General features: G+C 36.9%; 1 protein-coding gene across 5 annotated transcripts in view; it reads left to right on the top strand.

The window, feature by feature from the left end:
- The first annotated feature begins 383 nt into the window (after positions 1-383).
- Positions 384-23,626, top strand: part of BCAR3 (BCAR3 adaptor protein, NSP family member) — a 94,462-nt gene continuing 71,219 nt past the window's right edge. Inside the window, exon 1 of one of the 5 annotated variants that reach the window (XM_065675414.1) lies at positions 384-459. Coding sequence is in view for 1 of the 5 variants with exons in the window: in XM_065675409.1 (XP_065531481.1) it covers positions 3,476-3,494 (19 nt within the window). In the remaining 4 variants the exon portion in view is untranslated. Of the gene's footprint in view, positions 472-2,687; positions 2,705-3,402; positions 3,495-9,482; positions 9,627-23,626 lie in introns of those variants that run through there. The other 4 variants (XM_065675411.1, XM_065675419.1, XM_065675409.1 and 1 more) reach the window with 4 other exon arrangements.

Raw genomic sequence — 23,626 nt, 5'->3', positions numbered from 1 at the left:
CACTACAGCCAGATGCCTGCCCAGCTGCATGTTTATAAGGGACCTCTGCCTGGATCACTTCCTGACCAGCAGAAAGTTTACCTCACTTTCTGTGGAAAAAATGCCGTTCCAGAGCACTATCCCTATGGCTGAGAACTAACCTCACCTCTACAGCCTAATTTCCTATAGGACTCTTTCTACTGACCAACCCACACAAACATCCAAACTACAACCTACTCAGCACCTCCCCCACCCAGGGCAGTGTTTTACCTGCTCAGGGCCACCCCTCCTAACACCATCCCCTATAAATCAGCTGATTTCCCTCAAAAGCATGGCTACTTCCTGAGTAAGATCTGATGAGGGCGTTGAGCTTCTTTGGTGGCTCTGCCCACTCAGGGTCGAGTGTCTTGGGTGCTTTGTTTCCCTCATGCTCCGGCAATGAAAGCATTTCCTCTGGAGCCGCTCACATCAGCAGATGCGGTAGGGTCAGAGGTTTGTGCTTTCAAATTTGGTTTCTGTAATGTCTTAGAGCACCACTATTTGAAGACATACACAAATGGAGTTTTAGGTGGCAAAGTAAGGGTGAATTGTCATGCTGGTGTCATTGCTCTGGTAAGCAGCAATGTGTAGGTGATGCCCAGCACAAGGTTTCTGTCCTGGCACCTGAGGTTTAGCAGTAGGGCCTGGATGTTTGTGCTTAATGAGCTGAGTTGTGGCCCACCTGAAAGTGCTGCCCTGAGCACAGCCCATGGAGTTTTAGGTGGCAAAGCAGAGCTGGGCTACCATCTTGAAATCTGACTAATTTATATTACAGTTGCAAGATGTAATTTTTCATGTAATTAAGATGATAGATGTAATATGAGGACAGTGAAAACACCAAAGTCCCCTGTGTACCATGAAATAAAATTTGCTCTCAAGAATCTTTGTTGGAATATCTATGTAAATAGGCAGCTGCCTTGTATACTTGTGTATTATGGTATAGAATATTCCAGTTTGGTCAATGCTTTAAGACTTACAGATGCAAAAAGAAAAAAAAATTAAAAATACACTTTGTATTCTGAAACCACAGAAAGTTTGTTTTGGAGCTCGTTTAGGTATTGTATACTTGAGTGCCATGTTGCAATTTTGCGGTTAGGTTAAAAGCAGAACAAAACTCAGATTCTGCACTTCTGTCACCTGTCAGGAAAACATTTTTATCTCTTTATAGCCACAGTGGAGGAACATTGAACTAGCAAGTGATTTTTATAACTGATCCTTGTTTCGTCATTGTCCTGTATTCTTCCTTCCAATTTTGTCTCATCAAAGCAGTCATTGAAGTTAATGCAGCTTATCACCCTGCAGAAGTTACAGTATGAAGAAATTAAGAGCTGCACATCAAAGGCTCTTCTGTGCAAGCAGTACCAACACAGAGGCTTCTTTGTGATAAATGGGCAGAGTTAGCTCTGACACTCTAAATCAGCAGTGAATTTTCCTCAGTTCTCACACTGAATAATGTCCTTTGTTCTTTCAGGAGGTTACTTTTATTTCCAAAATGCTGGCAGGCAGTAAGCATTGACTTAACAACCAAAAAAATTGATTTCCAGTATTCAGAACTGATACACATTTATAAAACTTCATCCAAATTAATAATAGGTACCAGTCATTTCTGCAGGAAAGCAAAACAATCAGAGAGATTTGGGTAGACGTTTACACCCAGGCTCAGCAACATTTCAAATCAGTTTGTTACAAGTGGCTTTCATTCAAGAACCTTGTTACAAAATTATCACTTGCTTTTTTTAGTGTTGTGATAACATACGCTATTATGTGTAAAGTATGTATAAAAGTGGAATATGGCTTATTCATTTACCTTCAAACACTATTCATGGCTAGTTTGGAAGGGAAATTGGCAGGTTTTATATTTGGTATTAGTTCTGTTAGTATGGGTTAGAGGGGTTACTTTAGAATCCTTGGAAGATGTCAAAGTACAGTGGAAGGGCCAGGTGAACAAAAGAAGAGGTGAAGGAGAAACTAAGACCTGGGATATGGAGAGCAATGTTGATGGTGCTAATATTTCATTTACAACTGCAAGCTATCTGCATCTTAGCTTTGATATACTTACATAAATGATGAAATCATGACTTTTCAATTAATAGATTTTAACATTCCAGACATCATACCTCTCTTCCTTGGGGTTATACCTAAAAGCAATCTAGTGACCTGTTGTTTTGTACCAGGAGATATTGGTTCGTTATGGATTTGATCATTGTAAAATACCATTTATTGGAGCTAATGCTGTAAAGAAAAACAATAGTATAGACAATTTTATGTCCTTCCAGATGCTGAGTTCTGTGGAATCGAACATGTCTCAAATAAGAGTTCAACACGTGGGGACATCTTGTCCGTGGAAAGGTCATCTGATGTTTTAGTCTTTTGAGCTCTTACAGGATGTTTTAAAACCAATTCTAGTTCTCGTATCTGCTGTCAAGCAGAGAGTTGGTTCACTTGAGAACTGTTTGCTGCACTTTTAGATAAAGACAAGGACACACAGGTGGTGTAATGGCTAGTACTGAGTGGGAGCTGCCTGCAGGCTCCTCTGTTACAGCCAGCTGGATGAGTTTATCCTGCAGCCAAGGGGAATGTGCTGGACAGCACAGATCTGACAACCAAGCTGTACATGCAGCACAAAACTGGCCTGCGCGTGGTATGCAGATCACTAACCCCTCAATACAACTGTCTTCTGATCAGGGTGAGTACACCTGTGATTAAAGAAAAAAATCACTTTGATAAAATACTGGAAAGAGATGCAATTGCACATCTAGGTTTTGAGTCCATCAATGTTTTCAGCACAGATATACAAACCCAGGTGAGTGGGGAATGATCCTAACTGAAACTCCTAAGTGGCTCCCATAATCAAATAGTAATAATACATAATATAATATAGTGTGATGCCTGAAGTAGATAAATTGACCTCTTCCTATTAATCTGTTGAGCTCTGGACTGTTGGAGGCTGTTTTGAGGTTGTGCATAGTTTCACACTGATGTAAGCTTGTCAGTTTTGTTATTGTTTGTTGGTTGGTTTTTGGGGGAGAGGTTGGGTTTGATGATTTGTGGTTTTTGGTGATTTTTTGGTTTTTTCTTTTTTTTAAAGTTTTTATTCCAATTATAAGTAAATTTTTTTGAATAAGTTTTTTTGTAAGAAATATTTTTTTGAGAAATATCCTGTGAAACTCTGAGCCAAAACCAGGAACTTCTATATTTCATAATGGCCTATTGGCAAATAGTTGGCTAGTTTTTCACTTAGTAGAAAAATAATAATAGTTAAAAATAAGGTGTGAAAAAATTCACTCCACACAGTAAACAACTGTGATTTAAGGGGGAAGAAATTTGCTGCTCAGTTAGGTTCCTTGTGATTCAGCTGCTGTCTCCTAGGCAGGTCTGATTGCTGATTGGGCACAGGAATTCTCAAGGTGTGTCTTTTGCCAAGAAGCTTCTGCATTTTAAGAGCACGTAGTAGATCATGATAATCTCCTTCCCTGGTAAGAGCTGTTGTATGTTATACACAGTACTTGCTTGTTAATAACAAGTCATTAGGTGCGCTTATAGATGTTTCCGAACTGAATATCTGTGGGCTTAAAATTTAGAAAGATCTTAATATTGGATCTTAATTGTGGCAGTTATTCCTCAGTAGACTAATAATGGGGTTTAAAATTCAGAATGAAAAAGAATGTGATTATATAATGGGGCAATCTCAAATCCATAGAGAAAAAGATAATAATCTTCTTTGTAATAATGTAATATTTTGAGATGAAATTATTTGTAACAAGATTTTACATGGTTTGCATTTTTCACAAAAATTGTATGTGTTTTCTGTTTGCAAGTTAAGTAATGCAGGTAATCTTCCCATGCTGTATAATTTTCAGGGCTATTTTATGTTTTTCAGGCATTAGAATCTGTTTGGGGTTTTTTGGTCACTCAATCAATTTTAATTATTTAGAAAATAAAATTAATCTCATTTTAACGTGTCTTTTCAGATGCCTTTGAAGAAATAAGGGATAATCTTGAGGGGAAAATAGAGAAAAATGTAGAATAGGTTTTTGATTTGTAATTGATAGTTTTATGTTAACTTTACTATCAAATGAAAAGATGCAGTGATTGTTTTGAGAGAGAAAAAGAGGGATTGAAAAGATTTGAAACATGCTAAGTGGACAAGTTTGTATGTAGATGTCTGTGATCTAATAACTTTGGAGTACAGTAGAAAAGGCTTAGGAAAACAGTAGTGGTAATACCCAGTTGGTGTAATGTCTGCTTTCCCACTTCTACAGCAGGAGTGCTTAGAGCTCATTTCACATGACTGTACTTGTTTCTGCTCTTGGAAAAATGTTGCAGTCATAGCACAAGCATCAGCTTCTTTGTGAGTGATGATAGAGTGAGCCATACTAAAAAGAGGTTTTCATTTTAATGTTACAGTAGTAATCTTATTTTTAGCAAATATATAACTGAAAAGAAAGTACCTTTTAATGGTAAATAACTCATTTGAAGCAAAGAGGAGTAAATCTTCAGGAAACTGTGTAAAAAATATAAGAATTTTCTTAGATATTCAGATAGACCTCTTGCTATAAAGTTGCATGCATTGAGTTCTAGTGCTTCTGGATATTTCTTAATTTTGGAGCACCCATTTTGGGCTTCTGAATACTGAGTCCTGTTCTTTGTGTACATCAGGAGCATCTCCACAATTAGTAACATTATAAGAAAGATGGGGAGAGACTTCTTATCAGGACTTCTTGCTATAAGACAAGGGGTCATGGTTTTAAATTTAAAGAGGGGAGATGCAAGCTGGATGTGAGAAAGAAATTCTTTAAAATGGGGTGGTAAAGTCCTGGCACAGGCTGCCTAGAGGGGTGGTGGATGCACCATCCCTGGAGACATTTGGGGCCAGGCTGGATGTGATTCTAAGCAACCTGATCTAGTTGAAGATATCCCTGCTCATTGCAGGGGGTTTGGACTAGATGAACCTTCCAACCCCAAATGTTCTATGCGTCTGTGATTCTATGGATTGGATTTTTTCTCAGAATTTTAATTCTCTGCACCAGTCAACACTAGAGGGTGCCGAAATGCAATGCAATATTCACAGATTCTTGGTAAAATATTGACACACGTAATATACCTTTTCTAAATGCTGTTGTTTTCATATCTCTCATCCTTGTATTGTTTGCGTGTTCACTACCATGATACTGTAATACTGGAATGCCACTGATTCGAGTTTTCCTTATGATGACAGCAACACATTCTTCTCACCAACAGCTGGCACTGGCATAAGGAAGCTTTTCAAGTATGTAGATAAACTTTACCTAGCTACAGGAGCAATTAATGTCATGTCCTTGTTTTGCTTGTCTTGATTTCAGTTGTATGTGCAGGGGTCAGAGGCTGTGATTTATATTTCTATATGCCATTCTGTCAGCAAAGGAGGAAGTTAGTAAGAACTTCGAAATGTGTTAATCATTCTTAGGTAAGATCTCATGATGCAATTAATTTTACAATTCTCTTATGTGATATTTTTGCCTGGGCTTAACAGTCCTGTGTTCCTCTCTTGAAGCTTATTTCCTCAAGGTCTTGCAGCTAGTGTGCTTCAACACAAGGGGAACCAAAATGCAGGTACTAGTGATAGAGGAAGTTTTATGAACTTAGAAATTTACTTCAAGAAATGAGATGTTGTGCCTTTGTTCCTTGGATGGTGAAAATTACAAGATACCTATGAATGACACGTTTTTAGGTTGTTTTTACTTTCAGATGATAAAGAATGCCATACCTCATAGTCCTTATTGCTCGAGAACTGTATTTCTACAGTTGGTTTTAGTTCATCAGCCAGCCAGGGAAAGATACATGTATGTGGCTAAAGGATACTCTCAGACAATATTTGTCAAACTTGGGTTGAGGAAAATCCTTCAGCAGTTTGCAACCATTATAATGGTGGACCAAATCAGTGAATGTCCTCTGTGTGTGCAAGCATTTGATCAAGTGCTCATAAAAATGCAAATGCTTCTTTGTGTCTTCCCCTTTGGTCACACTCAGTAATAAACTGAGTTCAACAGATAAGTCTAAAATTCTTGAAAGCAACCATTAATTTCATGCCCATAATTCTTTTTTTCCTGCCCCAGCAGCTGATTAGAGTCATCAGTGCCAACGTTTAGACACTCTTCTATCTGACTTGTTGCACTGAAGATATGTATCTAAGTGCATTATTGGTTTCTGCAGTAAATTACACCCCTAAATTGTTCACGGATTGCATAATCCTTTGTAGTGGATTATATGATTGGATTATAATTAGATGCGAGACTAAGAACTCTTTTTGTCATATAAAAGGATTTCTGGAAAGAAGGAAAATAATCTAGCCACTGTTGGAGTCTTTTCTGTATATTTTTAATGAAAGCCCTGTCACTTTATCTGTTGGAGTAGTGTCATCAGATTAGTGCTGCTTTCTTAACTGTGTCTAATCTCATTTGATTCAAGCATCATGGAATACGAAAGAAATTAAATGTATCTTAGGTTTGTTTTGAAATAAAGGTGGGGGTATCAAATCAGTAAACATCAGTTCATGTTTAATTAACTTCCAGGGATTTTCTGAAGCTGTTAAGCAATATCTGAACTAACAAATTGGATGTAGGTTTATTAATTTATAGGGAAGTAATGATGTGGAAACTGGAAACTTTAAATCTGACTCTGTTTTCCTATATACAGATACTTTCTTGCTTAATTTAATAGAAATGAGAAAAAAGTTTGTCTATATATTTTCAGTAGCTCCTTCAGTAATGTGAAGAATTTCTTTTTAGTCACCTTCCTTCAAGCTATGAAATCAAAGAGATTAATATTTGCCTCCATCTTTGGATCATTTGCAAGAAGTAAAAGATCCTAAACAACTCAGAAATTCCTTTACATATCAATATATCAAATGCAAATCAAGTGAATTTTGCTCTGTTAATAGCAGTGACCTTCCACCAGACTCTTGAGTCAAGAGTTTCTGTTTCCAAGACCACTAATTCTTGCTGAGCATTCTTCTGGCATAATGTATGGATCTTTTGTGGTGTGTTGTTTGGTGGAGAATGAATGAAGGCCCCCTGGCTGATTTATCCTACTGTCTGGCTTGGTATTTAAACTATGATATCAGAAAAGAAAGTCCAGTGCTCTCACTTAAAATTCTAATCTCCTCATCATTAGGCTTGCTATACTAGTTCCCTGTTGCATGAATATTTTTTCAGCTATAGAACCTAGCAGTAGTTTTGGAGAGTCAGTACAAGTTGACTGGTTTTGAACAATAGCTAACAGTTACTGAATTCCATATGGTTGTGCTTTTCAAGTTCTCCATCGTCATCAACATTTTCTATCTTAGACTGAGGAAAAAGTTCTGTGTTTTTCATAAATGCCTTTAATTTCCTCCATACACTGTCCTCCTTTTTTCAGTTTGATTGGTCTCTTTTTGTACTGTTCTCCTCTCAAACACTTTAAATGAGGGCTCTCATATGCTATTGTAACACTAATATAAAAGGTATTGCAGACTGAAAAGCACCGTGGGTTGTCTTGGGATTTTTTGGGGGCATTGGATGTTTGTAAGTTGGTTTTGTTTTTCAAAAAAGGACTCGCTTTGTATGCAGGCAGATACCATTTATGAAAAAAACAGAACTGTTTTGATTTCTAAATCAAGAAAATAGGGATTTCCTTTGAATAGATTGTGGCTTTTTTGTTCACTGTGTAAGACATTGATAACTGTTTCTAAATAATTATTTAAAAGCTTTACTTTAAAAATATTAAATTGAATTTATAATTAGACCAAAGAGTGGATAATTTCAGTATGACCATTGAAATTGTCCACAGGTTCTGTTTTAAATTGTATAGTTACCTTATAAATACCTGACTTGTAGGTAAAGTTCATTTTGCAGATCCAGAAATATGTGTGAACACCTAGTCTGGCACACATTTTGTTAATGGAACAAACTCCATGCCAAATATTCCTTAGTGGGAATACATGAGACATTATTTGTTGTAGAGAATGATCTTTTGTGCAGTTATCTTTAACTGGATTATGTCACAGAATTGCCTTGCATTTATTAACTTCCTGTTCGGTCTGGATGGCTTTCTAAGAAAATAATATACCCTGTTGTAATGGAATGCACTTTCTAGACAAAGTTTTTGGGAGAACAGAATGAATTATTTTCTATTTTTTTCTTGACTTAATTATCCAAGAAATGGAAAGGCTATGATCTGTACGGTATGTAACCGTATCAGTTGATGTTCTTAGAGCAGATTGTTATTAGTAACTTTAAAGAAAACCTATAATTACTTACCATAATGTTTTGGACCTTTTTCTTTTCATTGTCAATTTTCTTTTAATTTCATTTTTGGACCTTTTTCTTTTCATTTCTTTGCATTCTTTTCATTCATGAAAATATCGCTCAGATTCTACTGAATGTATGATCTGGTTGGAGCATTTCTGTTCTTTATATCACCGAGGTAGTTGTCTCAATCTGAGAAGAAGAGTTAAGGAGCATTCACGAAGTTGGCCAGCCATTAGAACTGAGAGCAGAAATTTTCCTTATAGTGTTAAGTATCTCATGGAAATACTTATTTATATTGTAGCTTAATGTACTTGGGAGACTTCAGAATAGTCCTCTTGCAACTACACAGTACAATGATTACAGTGTTATGGACTTGTGCACTACTTTGGTCAGATTTCTGGATGTTTTGGTTAATGTTAGTGTGACTTTTAAGGTTAACATGGATGCTTGTGCTAATAAGCTTCAGGTTTTACAATGCAGTTCTGTCAGTCTTGAAGCTTGCTTACCCTCTTGTTCCAGCAAAGAACAGTCCCTCCCCCACAGCGAGCCTAATCTAGGCTCCCTTCACAAGTCTGTCTATTTAACAAGCCCCTCAGGAGCAGGACATGAGCTAGATTCTGGTTTAGTTTCCTTTTGTGGAATACTACTGCTGATATAGAAGTCTGTTATTTTTGCGTGCAGATTTATTATTGTATTGTAAACATGGAATGTCTTTGAAATAGGTGGAGTATGAATGAAGAAAAATATGTCAAAGGAGAGCTGCTGTTACTACTGCACAGAGCTGTTTCTGTCTTCTTTTGCTCTTCTAATGAGAATACCTAAAGCTTCAGACAGATGCCAGAGGAAAAGTTTAAAGAGTTAAATTCAGAGCTTAAAAGCACTGAAGGACCTCTTTTAGTTTGTACTTAATACAGCATAACATTTGTGATGAGGAGTTTATCTGGTAGTTCCAAGATTACAGACCTAATGGATTCAAAGGCAAAGTAGACCTACAAGTGCTTCACCTGCTGTGCTTTGGGATTTAATGCAATCTAAGCCACACTTGTGTCACTCAGGTTTTCAGAATTAGTGCAAATCTGGGCTTGGCTGGTGCAATAACCTTTACTCTGAATCACAGCTGAGTCCTGTAAATTAAACTGGAGAGCCAGAGTTCTACTTGGTAGTGTCCTTTATTGCAGCAGCATGGATTTTGCTGTTTCTGTGTGCATGTTGTTACTGCAGCAGATTGCTGTGCAATATGGTGAGGCAAGGCTGGAAAGCTTTCTGATGAAGAAGCTCAGTACACAGCACAGTGTCAATGGAAGCTTGTTACGAGGAATGCTGCAGTACAGAAATCAGCAGGTAAGGAGGAAGCGCAGTGGTAATAACTGAGAAATCAGTAGAATCTAGCCTTCATTTAATGGTGGTGCATGGCTTGAATGCAGCAACACCGTATTGGGGAGTAGGAAGTAAATGGGAGGAGGCTGGGAAGAAATCATTTGGGCTGTCTGCAGAAAGAACAATAAAACTGGTATGTAGCCTTAAAGAATGGAGTTTGATACCACAAAATTAATCCAAACTACTTTGAACAAATTTGAATTGGCATCACAAGTTTATACTGGATCAAGATTTTGTGTTATCTACCTGTCGTGGTTTTTATCTGGCCCTAGGAATCCTGGCACTGCTTTCCTGTATCTTCAGAGTGAAAGGAAATAGTTCCTTGTTTATCAGACTTGCCTTCTGTTCACAAAAATACAACTGGTAGCATTTTTGCAGGTTAACTTAGTTGATTCAGAGATTCTTGACTTGCCACTAGTATTTTATCCAGCTGGAACCCAAGTATCTTCACATTTCAGCTGGCCAGCTCTTTGGGTCCAAAGTTGTAGTATAAAAATACTCTTAATTCTTTCTGCACATATGATCAGATTCTAGAATTTTGTAAGTAAAAAATCTGTAAAACTCTTAGAGGCAGATTGATTTACTAAGAAAGCTGATGAGATTATGACTCCTACTGCTCTTTATGGCTGAACTCCCCATAGAGCAGCTTCTGGACTGTTGCAAATTTTAGCCCAAGTTTTAATGATAATCAGATTTTTTTTTTTTTTTATTGCTAGCTGTCTCAATGCAGGTTGCCTGGTCTTGTGGGTTGTTGCCTTAAATATCATGTAGGCAAGAACATTCAGTTTAGAAGAGGGAGAGAACATCAATCTAAAATTAAAATACTAATTTTGGTTAAACCTACATTTAATCCAGCTTTGTGCCCTGTGCTGTATAGATCATCCTCACTGAATATAATAGTTTATTTTAGTAAACCTGCTTATTTGGACTTGATGACCTTAAAGCCCTTTTCCAACAAAAATGATTCTATGCAGGAGCTGTGGGGTTGTTTAGTTTGAGAAGAGAAGGCTCAGTGGGGACATTATTTCTCCCTACAGCTACCTGAAAGGAGGTTGTAGTGAGGTGGGGGTTCATCTCTTCTCCCAAGTAACAAGGGTTAGGACAAGAGAAAACAGCCTCAAGCTGTACCAGGGGAGGTTTAGACTGGATATTATGAACAGTTCCTTCCCCAAAGGCAGTGGTGTAGTCACCATCCCTGGAAGTGTTCACAGACTGTGTAGATGAGGCCCTCAGTGACATGGTTTATTACTAGACTTAGCAGTGCTGGGGGAAAAGTTGGACTTAATGGTCTTAAAGGTCTTTTCCAACCTGGTTGATTCTATGATTATTGATCATCTTCAGGGAATTCACTGTTTTTCTTTTCCTGTGAAATTATAAGTTGTTTAAAAAGAAACAAATCATAGAATCATAGAATAGTTAGGGTTGGAAAGGACCTCAAGATCATCTGGTTCCAACCCCCCTGCCATGGGCAGGGACACCTCACACTAAACCATCCCACACAAGGCTTCATCCAACCTGGCCTTGAACACTGCCAGGGATGGAGCACTCACAACCTCCCTGGGCAACCCATTCCAGCGTCTCACCACCCTAACAGGAAAGAATTTCCTCCTTATATCCAATCTAAACTTCCCCTGTGTAAGTTTTAATCCGTTACCCCTTGTCCTGTCACTATCATTTCACTTTCTGAGGGAAATTTTACTTTCCTCATGAGCCATTTTACTTTCTGAGGGAATTGAATTTACAACAAAATTTTACATTTCACACAAAGTTTATTACTTCTGTTATTTGTATTGTTATTGTTTTTGTGGTATTGTTAATGTGGCTTTATGAAGGATATCTGGAGATAGCAGCTAATATGTTATGTCCCGCTGTTAATCCCTAAGCAGTTCTTATCACTTCATTATCTTTGCTAGGTAACCAGACATCTTAAGCAGGTTTTGCCAGTCATTTGCTTTAGAAATAATACCAGGAACTTTTCTAACAGAATATAATTTGCCATGATTTTAAAGGAAAATATATTTTTATTTCAGAGTAATTTAATTTACTGTAAAAAAAAAAAAAAAAACCTGCAAAATAACCTTTAATGTTAAATGAAAGCACCATGGCCTAGAACCATGGCCTAGCAGGAATGTAGTCCTCCTAGATCTTATCATTAAGTATATTTTGTCACTTTTGTTGGTTTTGTGAGATTCACTACATAACTAGAACAGTTATAAGCTGAGTAGTCAACATGAAACATTCTGTCTAATGCCTTTTCCTCTTTAAATAAATAGAAGCAGTTTACATTAGGGGTTGTGCTTGAAATTGTAAAAGAAAAGTCAACAAAAATGAGTGCAAAGATGGCTAGGGAAGCGTACCAGCTTGGCATTGCAGCTTGGGGTACCGGACTAATGAGGAGGAGTAAGAGTAAGAGAGAGGAAAGGAAGGAAGAGGCAATTCCTTTTGTTAACTACACAGTTCAGAAGCTTAGAGCAGAGAAGTGGTAAGAACACATGTATGTGAGAGCAAAGGCAGGTTGCAGAGCAGAGAGGTTCAAGCTGTTGCAGAAAAGGAGAAACCAAACTCAGAAAAATTGAGGTTTTTGATCTAATCCATTTCAATGCAAAATCAGCTGGTGGTTTGCTGATTTGCTCAAACCACCTTTATCACTGTCTTAAGCTTAAAGGATTTGATTCAGTGCTGGTGTACGTGAGGAGTGTCATAGTAGTCCTTTCTTTTGTTAACACTGCAATAAACAGCAATATAGAGGCATAGTGAACAGAGCTTGAAAAGAGAATGTGTTTGTCTGTTGGTCATAATTCAGCAAACACACTCCCATGCTCTGCTTTGGTTATTTATTACTGCTGCCAGTTCGATTCTTAGCACAAGTGTAATTTGGTAGATTAGATAGCACCTGGTAACTAGAGTTAACTGGTCATGTGAATGCCTCAGCCTTTTACAAGAATTTACATTATTTATAGAACAACTTGGAAGAAAGACCGCAATTACCATAAAAATTCAAGCACCTGAAAGGAAACAAAAAACAGTGAGGCTTGATTCAAGACATCTGTGTACATGTTCTGAGCAGCCTTATTAAAAAAGACACAGCAGAACTACTGGCTGTTCTCAGGGCAGAAGAGGTGAAGAAGAATCTTCTGTGATAAAATATTGCAGAAACCTACTGAAATAGCTAAAGGACTTGAGACAGGCTCTTTGAGTGGTTCCAGATAAGCACATCTAAAAAATGCCCTCTTAGCAGGGGCATTTGTTGTTTGTTTTGTAGAAGAGGACCATTTCACATATCCAGTTTAGCATTTGACCATGCAAACATCAGACTTGGTGTGATGGAGGCAAATAACTCCTGGGTTGATCTGGCTGTGGAATTGAAAAGAGTAGGACTAGGATTTTTTTAAATTGGATTAATCTACAGTGAAATTTCAGTTTGGAATCACAGCTGTAACTTAATTTTCTCTTGATCCCGTCTCCCTGAAGAGAGTTTAGCATGCTAGCTTTAACTAGATTTCTGATTATGTAGGATACATGTTTACAATCTGTTCCTGTTGGTGCATTATAGGCTCCGGCTGTGCAAGATGAAAAGCAGCTATAGAGTCTTTCCAACAGTGCATACTGGCTCAAATTCAGCATTGCACTAACACTTAGGCTGCTTGTGACTGGCTTCAGGTACAGGTAAAATTAATTCCTGTCTAGCTACAAAAGACCACACAGACATACAGAAAGAGGAAAGACTTACTAGACTGTAGTGATCAACACTTCCTGTTGAAGTGTATGATGATCTTAGCTCTATTTATTTATCTGGAGTCTGCATTGCATAAATACACTTACAGTTTGCAAGAACATCTGTTGGGATGTTGAATCAGACCAAAAGCGTATCAGTCATTTTATAGGACAAGCTTATGCTTATAAAAGTGTTGTAAGAACATAACTATATAGGGGTATTTACTACCCTTGTTTATTGGGGTAGGGATTTTTAGAGATTTTGGTTGTCTCAGTGTCTTTGTTTTAAATAGGTTTTGATTTTGTTTTCTTTGCGCATGCTGTCTCTTAAACTCATATTTTTGCTATTCAGGACATCTGTGACAGTATGTTCCTCTTGAATAAGATTGCGTGAAAACCTGCTGCTTCTCTTCTAGAGCTTCTGGTTATCTTAAAAATATGTTGATGCTATGAAGTGGATAAAGTTATACTTATGTAAGGAAGATAAACGAAGGGTGGTTAGTCTATGCCTTCCATAAACAGTCCGTAACAATGAACCGCTATCTTAATTCTTTCTTGTAAGCTACTGATGATGGGTATTGGCTATGTACCAACTGAAAATACTTGGTTTGAAGTCTGACGTAAGCATAGAGTAACTCCATGTTTGTGGTATTATTTGTGAAATGTATGGAAAACAGAACTGTAACACAAAGAGAAAACCCAATAGACATATTCCATATAACTGAATTAGTCTGACACAGTAGCCTGAGTAGATGTTAAGGCAGACACTTTAATTAGCTGTGAATGGTAATCTGCTGTGTGGTTGCTGAGTCAGTATGTATTTAAATCCAGATTAGTGTTTTGGAGACTCTTTATCTTTGCATAAACATTGGCCAGAACAGCATATACAAGTTGAGTAATGGTTTTTTTCTTTTTTACTTAATCTGTAGATTTGGTAAACGTGGGACTGACCTAAAAAGTCCAGGTTAGATGTGTCACTTCAGTGCCTAGCATGCTGACAATATTTATGCTCATGTTTCTCTTCAAAGAATTTGGTATCCTTAAGTCCTTTACAACAATTTGTCAAAATTTTACCAAAAATATTGTGATTATTATATCTTAAAGCAGTGATTTTAACAAGGAAACATGAAGCAAATTGGGGATTAAAATAAATGAATGAGAGTCTTGATAGTCTGCTCAGTGTATCATATAATACTGCATATTCCTACTAGTTCTGTCTGCTCTGAGCTGTTATTATAAAACCCACTCCAATAGCTTCTGGCTGAGTAGCATGTGTAATGTCTGTGACAGTCTGAGCCCTTGGAGATGGAATGGATTGAACAGAGTAGTCTATTCAGATAAATGTAGGGGGTTCATTCACATGGAAATCATTCCTGGCACAGCTGATACAAAGTGTGAGTAAAAGAGGAAACAAAAAGGAGACACTGAGAAGTGCACTCCCAGCACCAGTAAATCATCAGAGCTTTGTTGTTGACTATCTGTTTAAGTTTCTCTACATCATATCAGCACCACCTAAAGTTATAAAAGGTAGCGGTGAGACATAGTCCTAGAGAAAGAGATTGCTTTAAATTAATTTGAAACCTGATTATCATTTATGTGTATAAATAAACCATGTCATGCAATTAGAGCAGCAAACTTTAAAGTGATTTTCAAGCCCATAGGTATTTTTGTATAGTACTGAAAAGCTTGATGAGTCTAGTTTAAATTGGCAGAGAGTGGGGAAAAAAATGTAGCTAGCCGGTATCAGCAAAAGCCTAGGAAATCTGGAGTTTTCTGAATTTTGCTGCATCAGATGTGCTTCCAGTAGGAGGAGTTATCATCATATACTTGCACTGTAAGAGTTATCAGACTTGTGCTCTAATTATTTAACTCATGAAATGCAATTACTTGTAGTTACAATGTGAAATATCTATGAAGTTCACCTATATCTTACTAGCTTGTTGTACTTACTGCTAATTGGTATCAGTATAAATATGAAAGGAAGCTTGCAGCTTGTAGTACCTTACAAGCATACTTATGTCTGTCCTTCCATTTGGGCAAAAATTGAGTGCGTTTCCTAGAGATTACAATTTATTTTCCATTTTTGTGTTTTGCATAGAATATTGTGATAACTTGAAAACTTGGAAATTTTAACTTATGTTTTAATATTCACAGTTAAGGGAAAAGCCTGAAATGAACTGCCAGGATGTCTTGAAAGCCCAAGAAAAGGCGAGAGAGGGAAAAGCTAAGTCTCATATATGCATAGTCTTAAGATTTTTTTGTTTACTTGTTTTATGCTGCAATACTGATAATAACTTAAAAATACCATGTTTTAGAAGTCTTAGTGGGACATACTTTCTTTTGTATTTTAAATTCAATGTAACACACTGCTTGGATTGAACTGCTTACTTTTGAACTATTTGCCACTCAGATGTTGCAAGACAGTGGTATTTGGTGATACAATTTTGCTTTGTTTCTCATACTGTTTTCCAATACTTATCTCTTTTCATTAAATCATGAAATAGGATTGAAGTAAAATTTATGTTTTGGTAGTTTCTCAGTAATACAGCTTCTGCATAGACTCCTGTGGGATAAAGAGACAGAGACCTTAACCAAGCCTGTCCTTTCACTAAGATAAGGGAACTGCTTTAGATGTGTATCAACATGGTGTGTTCAAAAGACTTTCAGATTGCTCTAGAGCAAAAGAAAACAGATGCTTAAACCTCTTGGGTATCACAAACTAGTACTGAAACTTTCCATGAAGCTTTATTACTTCTCTTGTCTAAGGGCCTTGATTCTCGGACTGAATCAAACAGCTGCAGTGACTTACAGTGTTGGCACTCCCCTGCTGCCTTTCCCATCCCTCTGCTGTAGTTGTTTCCACAACACAGTTGGCAGAAATAAGAAAGCCTGTGCCTCACTTGCTTTATTTCACAGTCCAATGTGGAATAAAAGGGTGTATGTTTACATGCAGACTGTGATCTGGATGGCAGAGGAGTCCCTAACCTGTAGTAGAATTTAAGAGGAGATTTTATGTCTCAGATTTGCACTTATGCTGTTCGACCGCTTCACCCTCATTGCTTCCTCTGTGCCACCACAAGCTTTTCTGTGGCTGTACAGTGAAAGAAGTAAGAGACCTGATTTGACTTCAGATAACAACTGCTTCCTGTGGGTCATTTTCTCTGCCAGATCAAATATCTGATCCCCTTCACTGTGCAGTTAAGTGAGTGCTAGAGCTGGCACAGCAAAGAAATCAGTGCAAGGAAGGAACAAGCACTTAAGAAATACCTGTCTTAATCACTTGAGTTGGAGGCTAGTAAACTGGCTTCAGCAGTGCTGCCACCAGACATGTAACCATTGCTGAAAGCATCTGAAGACTAATGGTTGTAGTCAAATGATTTTGAGAGAAAAGCAAAGCTCTGTTTAGATAGTCTATTGGAATATGAATATATTTGTTCTCTATTACAGCTTTTTTTGCATTTCTTCAAAGTATAATAGCTAAAGGCTTATAGAACTGTAAGAAAACATTTCCTTTGCAATATTTTAAGTGTGCATTTGGTACAAAATTTACTTTGTACACCACAAATATTGCCATGTTTATGAACAATATATCTCCAGTGTTGTGCGGGATAGTGCCAAGCCATCGCTGTAACATAAGCCTTTTTTGTGTTATGTTCTTAAGCTTTCTTTTTCCCTTTCCACCCCTGATGCCTACTGCATGTGGTTTGTACAAAGGTCATATATCCATCTATGACATTTTTTGAGGTAAGTCTTCCACTATAAGATGTTTTTTGATGGAAGTCTGGAGATGGAATCTGACTGTAGTAATTATTACATGATGAGTAGTTGTTGCCTATTATTTCTTTTCATGCAGAGTTAACCAAAACTTCAAGGCTTTCCATATTGTTCCTATCTGAAGAAAAAAAACGGTGGTAGCTTACCTCTGATGTCTTCCAATTCATATGCAATGTACCAAGCTCTGTTTCTGTGACTAGAAAAGGATTGGCACAGTAGGGGAAACAGGTTTTTCAGTCATAGTTTCCCACTCCTTTCAGGCCGAGGAAGTGCTTTCTCTGGACTGTCTATTGCACAGTGCCAGTGTTTGTTTGATCAGTGTCTGACACTTTGGTTCTGCTGATGGATTGCTTTCCAGGTATTTTTACTGTTTCTGTCTCTTGCCCTATCTTGCAGATGCCCTTCCCTTTTGCTATAATTAAAAATGGAAATGGCTTTATAATACACTGGTTTTGATCAGTGCATTACCAACTTATAGCCTGATTAGATTAGGAGAACCATGCTAACTAGAAAATTTCTGTTTAGTTTAAGGCAGTAGACTAGGTCAAATTTCACAGTAACTGTGGCAGTTTACAATAACTAGATTAAAAAATCTCAGAGAAGGTTACTTTTCTCATTAAGATGTTATCACTGCCATAGAAGTGAAATCAGCTTTGGGTCATTGAGCAGTGTCTCTGACTTTCCCACTCTGCATTTAGTATTTTTTTTACAGAACAAGTGCTGAGATTTTTCCAAAATACACAATTTACTGTGTTAAACTGTATCACTGACAATGTGCTGTACAGAAACTGGCAAATTGTTTAAAGAAGGGAGAGGAGAAATAGAAACATGACCTGGGCTATAAAAGAATAAGTGTATTCAGATGTTAAAATCTGAGATGTGGCATCACAAGTATCATGACCACTATCAGCTTTTCTAGTTTTTCATTCTATCTACTGCATTAAGAAACTTTTTGCCATTCAAATATGCATTATAATTGAACATTCAAGAAATACCTGTCTGAACTGCTTAGTTAAGCATGAATGGTTGTGATCAGCAAGGAGAGCAGACCTTTGGCCAGTGTCATTAATTTGTGCTGCAGTACAGGACCTGAGGTGTACAGAATGTTGTATAAAGAGGTTAGTTTTATTGAGGCTGTAATTTAGAGAGTTTGTTGATTTCAGTGATGTCAGAGGAAAATCAAAGTACATGTGAAAATGAAAGTACATCTGAGTTCATCTGAAAACAAAAATTATGGGCCCTTGATTCAAGGAGCTAGTTAGGAAGGTATGCCAAGGTCAAGTGATAAAAGTCTTTACGAAAACACTTACTCATGCAGGTGTCCAATAAATAATTTTCCCCTAAGAAATGGATGTGTCACAGCAGGAGGCTAGTCTTTATTTGGAAGTACAATACAAGCCAATCTGCTGAAGTAGAAAAGGCACTACAAGAGAAATGACTTTGCAGATGAGATGAAATAGCTGGTTCACCTGAGTAACTGGCTAGAACAGAATTACACCATGATACATTGCTTGTCATTTATCCCCCTTCAGATGCAGGAACTAATTTTTCATTCCCAGGGAAGTCTGAAAAAAGAGCATAAATGGTTATCCCTGGAATACTTTTTATTTCCATATTGTGATTTGGAGTTACTCAACCTTGGTGTCCTTGCAATACATACATACGTGATTTTCAGAAATGACATTGAAGCTAATTTGGCAAAACCATAGATGAATTAAGAGTCCAGCTTGTGTCTGGAGTATAACAAGCCAACATTGGCAGCAGAATCTTCTAATAGTTCTGGGATATTGTGATAAAAGAAATAAGAAAACCAGTGAATTATCGGTAAAGCATTGCAGTGTGAACATTGGATTTAAAAGCTGCATATTGAAAAACCTTCCTTTATGATTTTCCTTCAAATATTCCCCAATATGTATGACTGCAACTGTGAGCATATTTTTAAGATAATACAGAAAGCCAAGTTCAGCTCACTAGCTCAGAAGTGCCACTGTAGGAGCCTCCCATTATTTTCCGTTTGCTAACTTTCTGGGAGCTATTTTATTTCACAAAAGCCTCTGAACAGCTGGTGTTCAGAAACAAAACTGTACAAAACCAAAGTTGGGTTTGGATTACCTATTTTGGTGTTAAAAAAAACACAACAACCAACAACAAAAAAGCCTGAAATTGTATAAATAAGCGGATAGTACTGCAAGACCTTCTGCATAAGGATTTCAGAATACCATAACTTCACTCTTCAGCTTGTTAAGTAGTAACAGAAGAAAAAGTCTTACAGAATGAATAGAAGCAAGTCATAGAGCAAATGCAGCTGGCCAAGTAAGACAAGTAAGATTAGATAGCCACTGTTTATCACTATTGCTTAAAGAGAATGTTGCTCTGTGGAAATTCTGGGATTCCTTTCATGCTTAGTGGAGAAGTTATCTTTGTTCTGGAATGGTAATTATGGTGACTGTCTACCAATTCTTGTAGATATTGTTTAATTGTCATCTACTAGCATAGAAGCCAAGTATTCAACCTGAAATGTCAAATTTATAGTCTTAAAAATATTATTACTTTGGAAGCTGTTAAACAGTTTTGAAAATAAGTTCTTTTTGACAACAAAACTGAAGTCTGTGATTAAATTGAAAGAGTAGGAACCAAAGAGAGCTATCTGTCCATGGTTTTACTAACATCCTAACCAACTAGCTGTGTTTTCCTTTTATCTCTCTGAAAATCTTATGTGTTTCATGCTGACCAACTTGCAATCTGAAAGTACCTGTTTAAAGCAAGTCAATAAATGAAAGATTTCAGTGGTTGAGCTTGTCCTCGCCTCACATAAGAATGTTCCCTGTGGTTTTAACATTCCTCAGAGAAATTCTTTTGCTGTGTGTCCGCTTAATGTTGAGATTTTCTGATCAATGTAACTTCACAAGCTGTTCTTAGTTACTATACTACCAGAATTCTTTGGATGTGTGCTTGTCATCCCCAGCCTGCAATATTTTCACAATGATAAAAACACTGTAATGAAGCAAGTAATATAGCAGAGTATTCCAGTGGATGATAGAGGGATTTCACCATGTGATTTGTGAATTAGCAGGTTTGTTCTTTAATAGCTCATTAAATGATGAATTCCAGGATCACATCTTATGCAATATAGTGTTGTATGAGTATCTGAAGTGTAGCTATTTTGACTTGCTTCCAAGGTTGACCATTGAAGAAGTTCATAGTAGCTTCCAAAAAAGTGTCTGGTACAAAACCTTGTGTGTCTTAGAGTACTTGTTCTAATTTATATGCTTTTAAATTATACCTAGGAATGTATCACATTTCAATACAGTACTGCTACCCTGGCCTGCCTTTCTGCAGGACAGTGTTTTGGGGGTTGCAATGTGTAGTGTAAAAAAATTAAAATAGAAGCTTCAGCACTTTAGAATAGTGTTCCAAGAACCCTAAAAATGCTAAACACCTTTCTCTGTCTGACATAAAGCAACACTGGCTCTTTGCAGACCATAACATGTCAGCCTTTGGGCAGCTTCTTGTCGTGCTCAGAGTAGACAGATGTGTTGGAACAAGTGATCTGTGGCTGGAAAGTCATCATTCCAGTTGGTTTATGGAGAGCTAATGAGTAAGTATTTCTCCTGAAGCATAGAGGAGAGGAAAATCTTAAAAAAAACCCCAAACAAACAAAAAAACCCCACAACCAAAACCCACAAAACTAAAACCCCAAAATCAAAAATGTACGATTAAAGACACTACATGCCTGAACATGAGCATTTCCTGCTTCTGGCATCAGTGCGCTGATAGGAAATGTTTAGGTCATAACGTACATGTTCAGAATTGGGCATCCTTGAGTTTATTTAGGATATGTTCAAACTTGCAAATAACAATCTTGAACTCAGCTATTCTTTGGAAGCATAAGTATTTTTTATGTAGATCTTGCATAACTGCTTACATAGAGCAGTGATTGGAGAATGTTTTACATGTCTATTTTTTGTCTTCCTATGTCTATCATATCCATCTTAATGTATATCTTTTATTACATTTTAGCACTGGAATAAAAATTATGAGTATTTTTATTTACATGTAACTCAAATGTGGATGACATCATAGAATCATTGAGTAATTTAGGCTGGAAGGAACTTTCAAAGCTCATCTAATCCAAGCTCCTGCAATGAGCAGGGACATCTTTAACTAGAACAGGTTGCCTGCATAAACCTGGCCTTAAGGAAGCAATGAGGATGTACAAACTGCATCATGATGGAGACCAAACTGTAAATATCCTGCAGTTGCTTTTTGTGTAGAAATACTTCATGGCAGGTTGACTTGAGTTATGGCCATACCTTGGACAAATACTCACCACAGAATCTTTTGCATTTTGATTGTCATACAGAATATGCAGTTTCATTTACTTCCTTCCTGTTCCTACAGATAACACTGCTCCTTTTGCTATTCCTCTTCATTTTATACGTGGTCATGTGATACATATGTAAGAAGAATGGTAATATCACTGAATTAGCATATTGAGGAACTTTCTCTTAGAATACAATGGCTGAGTATTTTAAAGTTATTACAACTCTATTGAGTGATTCATCTTCTTCTAAAAGATTAATTCAACTGTGACAGCTACACAAAATATAGTCTTCACCATTCCCTGTTTGTGTGAGGATCACAATGAAACAATGAGTTAAATGTAGCAGCCTTAATGCATGGATAATTGCCTATTGCCAAGCAGCCAAGAAAGTATCAATCTCTTTAGTTGTAATGGTAGAACTTCTATGCTATTAGCTACTTTATGAGTTGTTATTTACCCTTCCTAAGCAATAGTATTAGTAATGATGTTTTATTTTTGTTTTTCAGAGTCAAAGACATTGTGCAGTGAGGGACTAGATAATGAAGTATCTACCCATTACTAACTGGCTGAGCCAGCTTTGTCTTGCAGAATATTGCATGCTTTTTGAACAATATGATGGCATAGAGGTAGGAACTAGCTTTTTCAACAAAATTCTTGAGAAAATGTCAAGCAAAATGATTTAATTAAAGTGATTAATGCTCCAGACTATGATGTTGGAGCAAAAAACCTAAAGGCTTGATAGTTTGTGTTTGTCTTAGGAAAGGGGGAAATAAAACCAATGCCTTTTGTAACTGTGTACTAAAACTCCCAGAGAAATAGATGTTTGTTGGAGAGCTAGGCAAAATGAACGTTGTACTGTTTCTAGCGCTGCTTGCCTTATGTTAGTTGTGACCGTCTCAGATACGGTAACAAATGTATATGTTCACAAAAATAAGAACATATAGTTTTTGTTCTGTAAAAGTTAACAAAGAAGCTTCTTTCATAAAATACAGTATTAGATAAAACATACACTTCTGTGCCAATTGTTATATGACATTGTTTCTAGATAAATGGGTACTATGTGGCTTAAAAATAATCTCTATTGAGCAAATACCACGTTACAGAGGGGCCTTGCATCAGTCATCCTGAAGATCCCTAGAAATTTATATAGAAATTCTTAGGAAGCCCTTTTCCCACAGGTCTTTCTTGATCAAAATTTCCTTTTATTGACCATTTTGTATTTTCAGTTCTTATCATCCATATACAAAATCATTGAACTTTGATACTATATCATCAATTAAATGCTGCTTTGACGCATTTTAGTTCAGTCTGACTGTATTTCCGATTCAGAACATTTGTGTACAAAAAAAACCCCACAACTGAATATTCTTCTCAAGTCAAAAGATCTTTGGATTCACTTTTAAACAATTTTTTTACAGATTTGTTCTTGTCAATAATCCAAGTTTCATGAGGTAACACTGAAGTGTATTTAAATTGATTTCAGTGTCACAACCATGCGGCTGGTGTACCAGAGTTCTTAGTGTCACTGTCCTCTCATAATCCAAGCAAAATAAAAAGAGATAATTTAAAATATAAGTAGAATTTGTCACAACTAGGAAAAGGACAACATTTTCTACTTAGCTGAATGGACCCAGTCAGTAAGACAGAGGCATGTTGGAAAATGTTTTATCGTTCACACTTATTGTAAGACAGAAGACACAGAATAGAATATATAGTAATATAGAACCCTGGGACAGCTGTTTTGACAATCAACAAACACCAAAATGCCTGCAGCAAAGACAGCTTACAGTTTACAAAGCTTGAATGCTGCCTGAAATAGTTTTTGCTGAAGTGCAAAACTTAAAGGCTTAGTGCATCACTCTGGATACAATGGACTTTTTGAAGTTCAAGGCCATGAATCAGACTTTCATTTCTGCAATATCTGTAGATTACAAGTATTATATAATTTCTTAGTTCCTCAGCCAAACTGAATACTTTCCTAACCCAAAACTTTAAAACACCTAACTTAGCCTGATTTCACATACTTACTAACCTGCTTAATACTAGGATGTATGCTGAAGAACCAAGCTTCTAAGTTATTGAAAGTCTGAGTAGTTTTCTTTGATGTCTTCTACTTTTAAAAATAATTACTATTAACTGTTTACACTGGGGT

The sequence above is a fragment of the Lathamus discolor genome, chromosome 3 (assembly GCF_037157495.1).
Source record: "Lathamus discolor isolate bLatDis1 chromosome 3, bLatDis1.hap1, whole genome shotgun sequence".
Taxonomy (NCBI): domain Eukaryota; kingdom Metazoa; phylum Chordata; class Aves; order Psittaciformes; family Psittacidae; genus Lathamus; species Lathamus discolor.
The sequence above is the reverse complement of the archived record's forward strand: the minus strand, read 5'-3'. Positions and strand labels throughout refer to the sequence as shown.